Source organism: Cyanistes caeruleus, chromosome 20, assembly GCF_971803275.1.
Source record: "Cyanistes caeruleus chromosome 20, bCyaCae1.hap1.1, whole genome shotgun sequence".
In the NCBI taxonomy this organism is placed as follows: domain Eukaryota; kingdom Metazoa; phylum Chordata; class Aves; order Passeriformes; family Paridae; genus Cyanistes; species Cyanistes caeruleus.
Genome location: NC_141720.1, coordinates 1,842,218 through 1,856,807, shown reverse-complemented (window position 1 = coordinate 1,856,807; position 14,590 = coordinate 1,842,218). Strand labels below are relative to the sequence as shown.

At 54.0% G+C, this 14,590-nt stretch overlaps 1 protein-coding gene across 8 annotated transcripts in view; it reads right to left on the bottom strand.

Moving 5' to 3' along the window:
- Positions 1–14,590, bottom strand: part of LOC111936840 (uncharacterized) — a 60,245-nt gene that overhangs the window by 23,321 nt on the left and 22,334 nt on the right. For 4 of the 8 annotated variants that reach the window (XM_086857782.1, XM_086857786.1, XM_086857789.1 and 1 more), the window contains exons 2-11: positions 14,383–14,533; positions 13,654–13,812; positions 13,010–13,205; positions 12,217–12,354; positions 10,761–10,802; positions 6,099–6,342; positions 5,702–6,027; positions 3,278–3,322; positions 2,257–2,376; positions 3–41 (exon numbers count right to left, since the gene is read on the bottom strand). In XM_086857782.1, coding sequence (XP_086713908.1) covers positions 3–41; positions 2,257–2,376; positions 3,278–3,322; positions 5,702–6,027; positions 6,099–6,342; positions 10,761–10,802; positions 12,217–12,354; positions 13,010–13,205; positions 13,654–13,812; positions 14,383–14,533 — 1,460 coding nt within the window. The remainder of the gene's footprint in view (positions 1–2; positions 42–2,256; positions 2,377–3,277; positions 3,323–5,701; positions 6,028–6,098; positions 6,343–10,760; positions 10,803–12,216; positions 12,355–13,009; positions 13,206–13,653; positions 13,813–14,382; positions 14,534–14,590) is intronic. The other 4 variants (XM_086857787.1, XM_086857783.1, XM_086857784.1 and 1 more) reach the window with 4 other exon arrangements.

Genomic DNA, 14,590 nt, shown 5'->3' with positions numbered 1-14,590 from the left:
ACCGGCCAGCCCGCGTGCAGGAGTTGGTAAAATGATGATTGCTGAAAGAAAAATTGGGGGGGGGAAAAAGCAAAATGTTAAAAAAAGAAATAATCCCAAATCCCTTTTTGCTGGCTTTAAGGACCTTCTCCTTGCCTTGGGAAGATGCAGCAGTAATCACCTTTAATTCATTTATTTATTTCATAGTCTGTGCATGCAAGGGATGGGAGGAAGGACAATCTGAGGGTGTGGGAAATAAGGAACTACTTCACTAGAAAATTTGTCAGAGAGGTGACTTCTCCTGGGGTTTGGTGAAATTCAGCTCCCCCATGAATTCCCTGCAGCCCTGGGACACCAGAAACATTTGGAATATGGAAAGGTCAGAAATGTGGTGGTGGTGAGCACGGGGACTGTCAGATTTTGGTCTAAAATCAGCTGCAGTTTGCCCTAGGAGGGCAATCTCCTCCAGCCTCTGGAAAACCCAGAGGAGCAGATGCTCAGTAGGTTTTCCTCTTACTGCTCCCAGCAGCCACCCTCTGCAGTCACCCCTGGGATCCTCACCCTGTGCCACCCTCTGCAGTCACCCCCTGGGATCCTCACCCTGTGCCACCCTCTGCAGTCACCCCCTGGCCATCCTCACCCTGTGCCACCCTCTGCAGTCACCCCCTGGGATCCTCACCCTGTGCCACCCTCTGCAGTCACCCCCTGGGATCCTCACCCTGTGCCACCCTCTGCAGTCACCCCTGGCCATCCTCACCCTGTGCCACCCTCTGCAGTCACCCCCTGGGATCCTCACCCTGTGCCACCCTCTGCAGTCACCCCTGGCCATCCTCACCCTGTGCCACCCTCTGCAGTCACCCCCTGGCCATCCTCACCCTGTGCCACCCTCTGCAGTCACCCCCTGGCCATCCTCACCCTGTGCCACCCTCTGCAGTCACCCCCTGGGATCCTCACCCTGTGCCACCCTCTGCAGTCACCCCGGGGATCCTCACCCTGTGCCACCCCCACCATGGCAGATGCCAACCCTGCAGTAGCAGCACATCCCTAGAAGTTCCCTCTTTCTCTCTTGGATCATTTTTTTGATTCTCTCTGAGGTTCCCAGGCACCATTCCCCAGCCTGGGTACTGGGCTGGGTGAAAGGATAAAAGGAAAGGACTCTGGTGCTGCAGATGAAGCTCTCCCATAACTGTGGGAGCTCCAGTTCTCCTTCCCAGGGTTCTGGGACTTCCCCACTGCTGAAGCCAATTCCTGAACAAGTCAGCAGCAGTTCCTGCCCCTCCAGCCACACCAGACACCTCCTTGGCAAAGCCAACGTCTGTCAACACATCAGGAACACAAACACAGGACAGGGGCTTGGGCTGGAACCACAGTGGCCTTGAGCTGCTTTTCCTTAACTCCCAGTAACAACAAAGGCTTTTTTTCCATGGGAAAGGAGCGGGAGAGGCTGCTGAGCACCACAACAGCCACAGCTGCTCTGGGACAGTCACCACAAACAGCCCCTTGTTTTCCCAGCCCATCCTCCTGCAGTGTCCCTGAGCCTGAGGGGCGCCTTCCCTGCCCTGCAATTCCAAAGGCTGAGCCAACAACAAACCCCAGGATACCCCAAATCCCCCAGAGCACAGGGATCTGCTCCGTGGGAGCTGTGGGGCTGCAGGCACAGCCAGCCCCATCCCCAGAGCAGCCAGTTCCACCCCGGCCTTATCTCAGCAGAGATTAACAAATCCCAGCCCAGGGCTTTGTGTTTTCTTGCTGCTGCCAGGGTCGAAGACACAATGGCCCTGCGTGGCTTTGGGGTGACCCTCGGCCCCCCGGCAGCCTCCCCCTGAGCCCAGCACTGGGCCAGCCCTGCTGGGACCAGGGACAGAGCCCAGGGACAGGGGACAGGGACACAGCCCAGGGACAGAGCCCAGGGACAGGGTCAGCACAGGGGACAGCACAGCCCAGGGGACAGAACAGAGCCCAGGGGACGTGATGGATGGACCATGGGAGGCCAAAATGTCCTGGTCAGTCACAGGGGACAGAGGGACAGGGCAGCTGATCCCAGTCCACCCCCAGTGAGCTGCACCTCCCTCCCTGGCATCTCCCCTCCACCCCACATCCCACCCAACAATGAGGAACCTCAGCCATGGCAAATCCTCCCATTCCATCCCATCCCATCCCATCCCATCCCATCCCATCCCATCCCATCCCATCCCATCCCATCCCATCCCATCCCATCCCAGGGGTGCAGGGAGCTGCTGGGGAGGTGTGAGTGCAGCTCTTGTCACTGTAGCTCACCGTGAACGACTGCCAGTCCTCCCTGGAGTTCCTCCAGAGGACGATGGTGGGGACACCAGGGATGCCAGCAGGGCCAGGGTCACCTGGGGGGCCCATCCGCCCCATGGCCCCAGGGTATCCCTGAGGAGACAGAGGCAGCTCCTTAAAACCAGTGTGGGTTTAGGCTCAGCACAGGCTGGACACAGGCCCAGAGCAGGGTCAGGGTCTGGGCAGGGGGGGCAGCCTGGGTCTGCAGGGCTGGAGGACAAATGTCCCTGCAAGGTGATTTCATGGATGTGAAACGGGGCTGGGATTTGGGACATTCCGGTGTCCCTCCTCCAGCTGAAGCTGCTCCATCTCCCATTGAGTGCTCCAAGGGAAGGGAGCAGCTTGTGCAGGCAACTCAGTCATAGAATCCTGGAATATCCTGAGCAGGAGGGACCCCCAGGATCAGCCAGCCCTGCCCAGACCCCCCAACATCCCAGCCTGGGCATCCCTGGAGCTCTGGCAGCCTCGGGGCCGTGCCCATTCCCTGGGGAGCCTGGGCAGTGCCAGCAGCCTCTGGGGGAAGAACCTTGCCCTGCTCTGCAGCCTGAGCCTGGCCTGGCCCAGCTCCAGCCGTTCCCTGGCTGCTGTCCCTGTCCCAGAGCAGAGAGCGGAGCTGCCCCTCGGGAGGAGCTGCAGCCCCCGGGGAGCTCTGCCCTCAGTCTGCTCCAGCTGAACAATCCCAGTGCCCTCAGCTGCTCCTCATGGGCCCCTCCAGACCCTTCCCCATCCTCGTGGCCTTCTCTGAACGCTCTCTAATAACTTAATGTCCTTTTTTATAACCTGGTGCCCAAAACTGCCCCTGAACTCGAGGTGAAATCCTGAGCTTGGGTTTAAAGTACCAACTAAACCCAGCTCCTTCCCCTTCCAAACCCACCCTGGCAGCTTCAGGAGCTCCCACCACCCTCTGGATGAATAAAAACCCCCAAACCAACCCAAACCATGGCTGGTGTTTGCCCCACACCCCACACTGGACTCTGCTTTTCTGGGTACTCACTTTGTCTCCTTTGGGTCCCACCAGTCCCCGCCTGCCAGGACAGCCCTGAAAGGCAAAGGAGGAGAGCTGTGACCCCAAAAGGGACATCCCACAATGACTGAGTGACCAAGCAAGGACTGAAATGGCTGGTTCACAGCAAACCAGCAGCTCCAAGTCCCCAAGAAATATCCCAAAAATCAGAGTGGGGTGGGAAGAGCCCCCTGGTTTGGCTGCTCCTGCCCTGGCACTTGAACTGTGAGAACATCTCCTGACACAGGGGGAGGACAGGCAGTGTCTTAGCAGAAAAACAAAAAAAAAATCCTAGAATTGAATCATATCCACACCCCAATAGGTGTTTGGACAAGGATAAAATAATCTGCTGCTTTTAACTGGTGGGAGATGTGATCTGGGTAAAAATGCACGTTTTGGCCAAGGGCTGAGCCCACTTCAGGGCTCAGCAAGGCATCTGTGTGAGCAGGAACAGCCAGGTGGGAGATCCTGGCTTTGTGGGATGCCAACAATTCCCTGTCAGGTGTTACCTGACAGCTTCAGTTCCAGGCACCAGCTTTGTCCTGAGCCCAAGGTCCCCAGATCTGAGCCCACAGAGCTCCGTGGCTCTGCTGCCTCTCCCAGGGGCCCCAGAGCTCCCCTGCCCTCCTGGCAGCAGCAGCAGGACAGCAGGGAGGGCTGGGGACACATCCTGTGGCTCTGGCCATGGCTGATTTCACATTGTCATGGATTCATGCAGGACTGAGCTTCAGCCCTACACAGAATCCCAGCCTGGTTTGGGTGGGAAGGGACCTTAAATCCCATCCCATCCCACCCCTGCCATGGCAGGGACACCTCCCACTGTCCCGGGCTGCTCCCAGCCCATCCAGCCTGGCCTTGGGCACTGCCAGGGATCCAGGGACACCCTGAGCCAGGGCCTGCCCACCCTCAAAGATTTTTCCTTAATATCCCTTCTAAACCTGCTCTTTTTCCATGGAAAGCCATTCCCCTTGTCCTGTCACTCCATGCCCTTAAGAGCCCTTCTCCATGGTTCCTGTCAGCTCCCCGGCTCCTGGAGCTGGCACAGAGCTCTGGAGCCGCTGTTTCCATGCAGGATCCTCAGGACCAAGGACACAAATCCCATCTCCAGCCTTTCTCCAGGAGAGGAAAGCGGTTCCCCCCCAGCTGGGTCCCTCCTGCCGCCTGACAGCCGGGCTGTCAAACGTCGTGACGTTTCCTCTGCTCCTGGGATTTTTTCAGCCTCCAGCATCTGTTCCTTTTGCCATTTCCTTCTATTTTTTGCAGGCAAGAGCTGCAGCAGCAAGGAGGTGGCTTGAGGGGGAAGTTAGCAGTCCTAAATTTAAACCAAGCCTGGCTCAGGGATGATGGATTTAGTGCCAGGTCCCTCAAACCATGGAAATGGCCCTGCAGGATCCCACTGAGCCCACAACTTCCACAGGGATGGAAGGAAAAGGGAAGAGAAGGTGCCCAGGGTCACTTCAATGGGGAAATAAAAGGAAATTTTCTAAAGAAATCGTGAAGAAAATGGAACCAAATGAGGGGAATAATTTTGGCAGAATAAACAAACAGAGAAAAATATTTCAAAACATTTTTCATCTACTTCTCAATGAAGACAAAACTCCTCTAAAGCTTTTTCTATTTCAAGTTTACATTTTTTTTTTACAAATTTCCTTTTTTCTTCATCCTCAATGAAGACGTGACTCCTCTAAAGCTTTTTTCTAGTCTAAATTTACCTTTTTTTTTTTTTTTTTTCTACATTTCCCTTTTTTCATCCTCTACAACAAATGATTTGAAAACCAGTCAGAACTTATTACAAGATAAATTCAGTGCTCTGCTTTGAACCAGATGAATTTGGGGGTGGAAAAGCCAAAACCAGCCATGCCAGTTGTGTCCATGGGTGGATGGCAGGGGTTTGTGTGGGGACTGGAGGAGATGTGTTTGGTCCCCTCTGATCCCCTCAGCCTAATTCTGGGCTGGAGCAGTGGGAAATAAAAACCCACAGTGTGATTAAATGATTTGAGACCATTTCTAGAGCAAGGAGGACAAGAGAATCATCTGCTGTCCAGTTTTCAGTGTAGTTTCCCCAGGAATATCAAAAACCTTTCCACAAGGTCAATGCACAGCCCCAACTGTGCCTGCACAGGGAGGGTTCCCACCCTGGAGAACTTTCCCCACCCTGGAGAAGTTTCCCATCTGGGGAAGTTTCCCCATCCTGGAGAAGTTTTTCCATCCTGGAGAAGCTTTTTCATCCTGGAGAAGTTTTTCCATCCTGGAGAAGTTTCCCATCTGGGGAAGTCTCCCCACCCTGAGGAAGTCTCCCCACCCTGGGGAAGGTTTCCCATCCTGGGGAAGGTTTCCCACCCTGAGGAAGGTTTTCCTGTGCTGTTTCTTCCATCTCACCATCCTTTTCCCACCCTCCCTCCCTCCTCCGCTCACCGGCAGCCCCGGAGGTCCCGGCAGCCCCGGTGGTCCCGGCTTCACACAGCCCTGGTGTGCCAGCCACAATCCAGGATGTCCTGCTCCAGGAGGATTCTCCAGCACTGCCCCTGCCCTCAGGGGACCTTTGGGGACATTTCCTTCGGGAGCAGCCCCCCGGTGAGGCGATGGGGACACCTTGGTGAAGGGCTCCAGGCGAGGTTTGCCGGGCGGGAGCCGCCGCCGCGTGCCCGTGTCCCTTGACAGCTTCTCCGTGGTGATGTTCTCCTCCCGGGGCTCCGAGCCACGCTCCTTCTTGGCTGCTCGGGGAGGCTTGATGGAGGCTCCTGGGTGGATGAAGCACTGTCAGATTCCCAGAAATTGGAATGGAGAATAAGAAGGAAAATCCTGGACTCACCTGAGCTTCTCCTGAGCGCCGGCCTGCCGGGGCCGGTGATTTTATTGTAGGTGGAGTTCAGCAGCTCAAAGCCTTCATCCTCAATGGAAAGGCTGCCCTCCTCCTCCCCCTCAGCTGATGGCATGTCCTGAGCAGAGAGGGAAGGCAGGGCACTCCCATCAGGCTGGAGGTTGAGGGTCCCCTGGGCACCCTCCCATGGCCAAGGTGGCCCCGGTGCCAAATCCGAACTGGTGAGTCTGGAGTCCTGAAAAAGGAGAAGGGGAAAAAAATGAAGTTTGAAGAATTCACTTATTTTTTCCCCTGTTTCCTGCTCAGTGGGCTGCCCAGGGGGGTGGTGGAGTCACCAGCCCTGGGAGTAACCAAGGGACGACTGGACGTGGCACTCAGTGCTGTGCTCTGGGTGACAAGGTGGGAATTGGTCACAGGTTGGACTCGATGACCTTGGAGGTCCTTTCTAACCTTAATGATTCTGTAATTCCTCATTTCCCACATGCAGGGGGAACGAGGCAGGAGAAAACTTGGGCGTTCTAGGCAGGAGCCCTCAAATTCTGGGACAGTTCATGGAGAATGAGCAGGAAACTGAATCCACGGACAAACCAAAACTCACCTTCCACAAGGGACACGGGCAGCTCCTGGCACCCAGAGCTGCTGGCACCAGCCCTGCCTGGATCCTGCTCCGAGCTCCAGGGGACACGGGCAGCTCCTGGCACCCAGAGCTGGTGGCACCAGCCCTGCCTGGAACCTGCTCCGAGCTCCAGGGGACACGGGCAGCTCCTGGCACCCAGGGCTGGTGGCACCAGGCGGAGGAGCTGCCGAGGAACCGGCTGAGAGGAGGCACTAGAGGGAGATGCAGCCCCACGCTTGCCTTGCAGGGCTGGGAAGGAGACCTGGAGAGCCCTTCCCATCCTTCAGCCCGCATTCAATGGCTGAGCCCAGCGCCTGCTCCGCTCCATTGCCTTGGGAAGCACCAAGGAGGATTTGCAGGAGCAGCCAGCAGGAAAAACAACAATTTCCCTGCCGGAAGGGGCAATCCTTCAGGTGAGAACCCAACTTGGGATGAGCACGGGAGGCAGAGGAGCTCCAAAGGCAGCAGGAGCTGCTGAAGCTTTGACTCTTGGAGATTTCCAAGCTCTTCCCATCCCAAATGCAGGAGAAAAGTGAAATTTTAGCTTTCTAATTTCCAAACTCTAGGTTTGAAGAGATTCTTTCGTAAACACCTGAAGTGGTTTTGCTCTGTTATGAACATTTATTTTTGGGGGTGTCTTGTCTTTTGTCGTTACATGGAAATTTTTTGCCATTCGTTATAATTTAAGTTTAAATTTAAATTTGAACTCGATGATCTCAGGGATCCTTTCCAAATTAAATGATTTGATTGTACCAAAAGCAGCCCCAGTCCGTGCAGGTGAGCCCCTGCACAGCCACACATCACCCAGGCAAAATGGATAGTGGAGGAAAGCTCTGGCTGGTGTCACTCCCTGCTCACACCCAGATCCAGCCCCACAGGATGTGCCAGCCTGGGAATCCCAGTGGGAAGCCACATCCAGGCCTGGCAGCTGGCACTGGGAGCCTGGAATTCCCACACAGCCAAGAAAAGAGGTTTTTAAATCAACTTCAACACTTGACATGGGAAAGGTCCACATGGAAACTCCCATCTGGCAAGGCTCAGGGGAAAAGGGTCTCTGAGGAAAAACTACCGAGGCACAAGGCTGAATTATATTGGTTTGTGTAAACAGAGCTAAAAGCCAAAATCAATAGAATCCATCCTTGCTCCTCCAGGCTGGCCAAATTTAGAGGAGAACCAGCTGAGAGGGACAAATTTGGAACAGCTCTGAAGTTGTCCAGAAGCGTGAGAGTTGAGTGAGACATGTGGGTTTGAACTCCCAGAAATTCCAGCTGGGGAAGGAGCCCAGATTGAGAGCAGCCATTCAAACAGGAGGGACAGAAAGAGGGAATTGGCACGTGACAGGCAAGGCAGGGCCTGTGATTTGCAGAAAATTGGATTAAAGAAGGAAAATAAAGGCAGGAGAAGTCTCTGCCCCAGCCATATCTTGGGTCCCCATCATCACCTGCCAGGTGGCACTGACAGAACCACAGCAGCAACCCAGGAAGAGCTGGAGAATCCCAGTTCTGTCCACACCTGGAAAACCCAGATGACAGAACCAAAGGACAACGAAATCCTTCCCACTCCAGAGGGGACAAGGAGCAGAGGTTTCTCAATCTCAGCCCCAGAATTCAACCCCAAAAGCATGAAAACCTCAGGCTCTCCCCAAGATGAGCACTGAATTCTCAGTTTGGCTCAGAGAGCTGGGGAAGCTCCAGGGGACTGACTGGGAAAAGGCTTTGTGTTGTGCCAATATGGAATTATTTATTTTTTTTTTAAAAAAAAAAGGCAAACAGGAAGCTTTGAATAATTACAGCCCTCTTCCCTCAAGCTGAGACCAAGCAAAATAACAGAACAACTGATATGGGGCTCATTAATAAAGAAACCACAGATATGTAATTAATGCCATGGTTTTGGAAAGAGTTTTTAACTTGGTATCTTGCCTGAGGAGCCTCAGAGTGTTTTATTGACAAAGATAACGATGCTGCTGCACTTCTGGAGGGCTTTTCAGCTGGTACCACACTCCAAAAACTCCTAAATGGCAAAGGGGTTAAAGCCCAGCTTGGAGCATCCCCGTTTTCAGCAGCCCAGACAACCAGCATAACGTTCTGCCCTAATTTTTAGCTGGGTCAGGCTGGCTAAAACAGAATTCAAAGCTCAGGGTCTTCTTCCAGGAAACAGATTTTTTTTTTTTGAAGCCTCTTCCATCCAACAGCCAAAGGTACAGTGTGATTCACTCAAGCTCAAGATCACAGACAGACAATTTTAAACTGTATTTTTTTTCCCCCAGCACTTTCTAACATCAAACCCCTAGAAGAGGCTGCATCATAGAAAAAAAATCAAAATTCAAGGTTGGACTGATTTAAGCTTTGACTGGTGAATGACTTTAGGATCCCAGGTGAAGCTGCCTGGGAAAAGCCATTCAGTTCAGGAACCAGCTCAGCCCTCCTGCTCACATTTAGGACAGGCAGTAAGAGATAACAAAATGCAGGAGAAATGGCTCAACACCATCCATGTCCCAGAGATTGTTCAGAAATGGCAATTTGTTCCTCAAAAACAAAAAACTGCCAGAAGGAGTGGGCTGCAGTTCAGGTATAACTGCCAGGAACAAACCCATCTACTGCCTTCCCCCAATTCCATCTTCTCTGCCATCACCCCGAGCCCCCATGATTATTTAGCTCTAATTAACAATTAAGGAATGTACTAATTTACTCCTAAATGAACAAAGGAAAGTAGAGCTGTGGCCTGTCCCTGCTGCAGAGCTGGGCTGCTCCTCATTACTCCCAAACTTCAGTGCCTTTTTTATTCCTAATAAATCTTAACGCCAAAGATTCCAAGGCATCTCTGCTCCTTATTAAGTGCTTGAAAACTAAACTTGTCACAGATCCAGAATATTGTTCATTTTCCTCTGCAGACCTGTGAATTTCACCACTTTCCTTGTTATGGCAAGGTCTTGCCAGGGTCTGGAAGAACCCTCAGGTGGGAATCACATCCCAGACAGGATCCAGCAGGAGGACAGAGCCCACCTTCCATGAGCACCCAGGAAAGGTGAAAGATGAACCCCAGTTCATTACAAACCCACCCAGCAAACCTGGAGCACCCTGAGCTGCTGGGCCTGGAGCAGAGGGATGGACCTGGCTGCCAAAGGGCCCTTGGCCAGTCCCAGTTTGGAATTTTCTAGGTGTAGCCAGGTGAGAGAAGAGAGACTCACCCCAAAGAGTTAACAGGAGCCAGGAGGGTGAGGGGAATGAAGAACTCCAACTGCTCAGTCACACACACACAAATCTCAATTTGCATTTGCTGGCGGGTTTTCCCCTCAGGATGTGTTTGCACGGACTTGAACAACAAAACCTGGCTAAAAACCCCAGATAAAGCAGGAACATAAAGCCAGCCTGACTCAGAGCACTCCCTCATGTCCTCACAAGAACTGGGGACACACTCCCAGCTCCAGCTGGGGGACAGCAGCTCCAACAAGGAGCTCAGCAGCAGTGGGATTTGGAGCAGCCACCCCTCTCCCAGCACCAGATCCCAGGAAACCACTCCAAGGAGAGCCCCAGAACCACAACCACAGAGAGCTCCAGCCCTTCCCACCTCCCCAGTGACAGCAGGGAGATCCTGGGAATGCCTCCCCAGGCAGGCACCCCATCCCACTGTAGGCAGGAGCAGTGGTCATCCTGCTTTATCCCAAATCCTGTTGACCTCACCTCCTTCCCTCCAGGCTAATCCAGCCTGGCTCAGCTCCCAGGCAGATCTACAAATCCTCTGGGCAGCCTGATCCACCTCGTTCCCCACCCCACCACCCCTCTGGCTCCATGCAAATGCTCAGGAAGGTCACCTGAGCTGTCACCATGACCTCCACCAGGTCTGGGACACGGCAAGGTACGCTCAAACCATTAGAGAGAGAGGTTGCAGTAAAGAAAATAACACTGACAGCCAAGAAAATCATAATTAGTGGGTATTTTGGCTTTGCCTTATTGCTCATTAGAGCAACTCCTGTCCCCAGGAGACAGCCTGGGAGTGACAGCACAGGGACACGAGGAAGGACAGTGCAGGAGTCGTACCTGAGCAGGTAAACCCTGGATTTCATTGGTTTCCTTTGGCACCTGGAGAGTTGGAGAGAGAAAAGAGAAAAAACTTCACTGCCCAAGGAGCAGTACTGACTCCAGCCTGTGCTTATTGCTGGCTCCAGGAGCGAGGAGCTGCCTCTGCCGGCACAGGAAACATCCAGGGAATGCACATTGGGAGCCAAACCTTCAGAAACATGAGGGAATGGCTTCTGATCAAACCTCTCAGGGGTCTGGCTGGGTTTTTTCTGTTGATTTAGAAGCTTGTCAGTCCTGAGGAGGGGATCCAAGGGATGGGGAGTGGGGGGGGATGTGGGGCAGAATTACCCTGTGGGGTCCCACCTACAGGCAATTTGATGCTTAAAGTGAAATTTTCTGCTTGGTGGGTGAGACCCCAGAGCCATCCAGGAGCTCAGGACAATGCAGGTTTTATTTTGGGGTGAGCACTCAGCTGCTCCTCTCTCCCCCAGAGCAGGAGGGGACCAGTGTGACCAGTTCTGTGTCACACTCAGCTGCTCCCTCATCAGCAGGGCTTTCCCAAAAATCCTCCTCTTCAAATAACCAACACAGAGCAGCCTGTGCTGGGAGTGCAGCAGCCACTGCAGGGCTGTGCTGGGTGTCACCACTCCCTGTTCCCTGCCCTGCTGGCTCCAGCATCCCAAAGGAATCCCTGGGCAGGAGCCAGGCAGGGCAGGTGCCCATCTCACAGCCAGTTCCCTCCCTTGGCACTGTCCTTGCCCTGTCCCAGCTCCTCACCAGGCCACAGAAATGGGTTGGGCACAGGAGGCTCGTGCCAAACACTGACATCCAGCACTTGCCTCTCCCCAGCTTTTTCCAGGCTCCCATGAAGGTACCTGGCCTAGGATGTGAGGAATTTCCCTGGGCCAACTCCAGCTCCCGAGGAAAGCCTGGGTGCTTCGTGTTTTGGGGGATTTATGGTGTGATCTGGGCTTTATGACTCAGATACCTCTGTTGAAAATTTGTTGAACGCTGCAATGAAAGCAAAGCCCCCCAAATTTCCATTTTCCAGCAATGCCGTGGGAGCAGAGGGACAACCTCTGGCAGGATGATGTACCAAAGGGTGCAGTGCTGCTGGGAGTGGGCAAGAATTCCAGAGTGGTGTCCAATTCCCAAGGACACCTCCTCTCAGAAGCACAGCTCCAGCTGCAGCATTACTCAGATCTTCCCTGTGCCACACACAGGAGCACAGCCAGCCACAGCCATTCCCTGGATCCCAAACTCTCCCTTTAACTCACTCTCCTTGGCACCAAACCCATCTGTGACTTGAAGGGATGGAAAAGAACCGCCCCCCACCCCCTCATAGCCCATCCCAAACTGGAGACCCCAGCAATTCCAGGCAACGCCCTGGGTTGGGCCTTTCACTGGAATCGTGTGACTCCAAGGAAAAGCTTGGCCCAGCAGTCCCCAGATTTGTCAGCTGTCCCCAGCACACCTCTGGCCAGGCTGTTGGGAGCTCCCACGGGGCCCTGTGGAGGCTGAAGGAGCCTGGGCAGGTTGAGTTGTAGCTGTGGCAGTGCTCGGCAGCGGCTGCTGGGTCTCCCATCACGAAGGTCAGCTGCTGGAGAGCGCCCTGGAAGAGCCACAGAAAGCAGAGTTCAGCCTCCTGCTTCTTCCAGAGGAGAGGGAAAGGTCTGGAAGAGCCTGCAGGGGAGATCATCTCCAGCTTCTCAGAGCCAGGGATTTCTTTACAGGATGGTTTGGGCAATGAACGTTCCCTCTTCAGCTTCAAGAGTTGCAAAGATGCCATGGCAGGGACCCCTCCCACTGTCCCAGGCTGCTCCCAGTCCCATCCAGACTGGCCTTGGACACTTCCAGGGATCCAGGGGCAACCACAGCTGCTCTGGGCACCTGTGCCAAGGTCTCCCAGGCAACAATTCCTTCCCAATATCCCAGGTAACCCTGCCCTTTGGAAGTCTGAAGCCTTTGGCCACACTTCCCCAACCAGATCTTTCCATGCTGACTGCACACAAACTTCTCCTCACGGTCCAGGTCATGGCCAACACCAGAGGATGAAGTCAGACCCAGCAGTGACCTGACTGCTGCCCCTTGTGCTGCCCTGACCCAAACCCAAGCATAATCCTCAAGCCTTTGCTAAGTTCATCCTGCCCAAGCATGAAAATAAATAAATGTTGTTTTTTGGGAAGAGAAGGCGAAGGAAATGGATTCCACCAGGGGGAACTTGGAACCTCATTCACACAGGTAGAGCAGCCCCTGCCAGCTCTCACCTTAAAGGGGATCTCGAAGGACTCAATGAGGCCTCCGATGATGATCAGCCCTTCAGTGTTCACCCCCATCCCAAAATAGTTGGACCAGCTCACTCTGTCCACCAGCCTGCAGTCCACGTGCAATTCCAGCCTCTCCAGGGAGATGCTGAGAGCCACTCGGTGCCAGTGCCCATCGCCCAGGAAGGACACTGGGAACCTGAGGGAAAGGAAAGAGGCACAACGGGAAACTTCATCCCACACCTTGTCCAGGCTTTATCCCTTAGCAGCTGCCAGGGTCGCTCAGGTATCCATCCTCTGACACAAGGAACAAGATGAGAATTGTTACAACACCATCACTTGTTTTCCATGGATTGGGGGATGTCTACAACCACTCGAGGCATCTGAGAAATGGCTGGGTTTTGATTTATCCCCAGGGATCTGAACCTTTTTGTTCTTTGATTTGCTTTCCAGAGCTGCATCATTTTGGCAGAGTGGAGTTTGGCAGTGATGACCAGCACCAGGTCTGAGGGACATCACCTTCCTTCAGCTGAGGTGAGCTCAGCACTGCCCAAAGCCCAGCAGAGAGGGAAACCCCAACCCTTGGCCTTGGGAGGAGAAAAGGAAGGAAGGAAAAGCAGGAAAACAGCACCTGGGCTGGGACTTACTCGTAGTGTCTCCTCCTCGTGGTGACAAAGACCAGGGCGTAGGGGTTAATCCTGATCTGGAAGAGCACGTGGCTGCGGTGGCTGAGGATGGTCACCAGGCTGGTGTCCTCCTTCAGGGAGTACCTGAGCTTCAGCAGCACGCTCAGCTCATCTGCAAACCTGGTGGGAAGAGGGGACACGTGGCCCTGTGCAGCTGCTGCTGTGTCACCAGCAAATGACCTCTCAGGGTAAAAAAATTCACGGCACAAAAGAACTGAGTGAGAAGGAAAACTAAAGGGGGAAAGAAGCCAGCAATTGTTCCAGTTGAGAGGTTCAAAGAGAAGCAGCCAGGCCTAAATTAGCATTGCCCACACAGCCTCAGCAGGGGGTGATGGGGCCATGCCAAGGTGTCCTTCCTGCACCCAACCAGGAACGATCAAAGAACCCCAGAACGATTTGGGTTGGAGGAAACCTTCAAGCTCATCTCATCCCACCCACTGCCATGGGCAGGGACACCTTCCACTATCCCAGGCTGCTCCAAGTCCCGTCCAATCCGGCCTTGGATGCTTCCAGGGACAGGACAAACTGTTCCAAAATGTAAGAGGTGAAAGAAGCTCTGAGCTCAGAGCAGCTGAGTTATCTCCATGTCATCATGGAATGGGCTCTCCAAGGAACTCCTCAAACCAACAGCCACACCTCAGATGATTTTTGAGCCTCACCACCCCATTCCCACCCCCCAAGGGAGGTTACCTGTCCCCAAAAGCCGCCCTGGTGGGGATGTTGAGGGTTGCGTATTGCCCGATCTCCAGGATCCTGCACTTGCTGTGGTCGTAGCCAAAGGAAACATTGCTGAGGTCCTGGGCATGGAGAGTGATTTTGTCCAGCAAGTTCACCTCATCTGCTTTGGGGGAGAAGAGAGAGGCGCTGAGTGGGCTGAGAAACCTCCAGTACAGGAGGC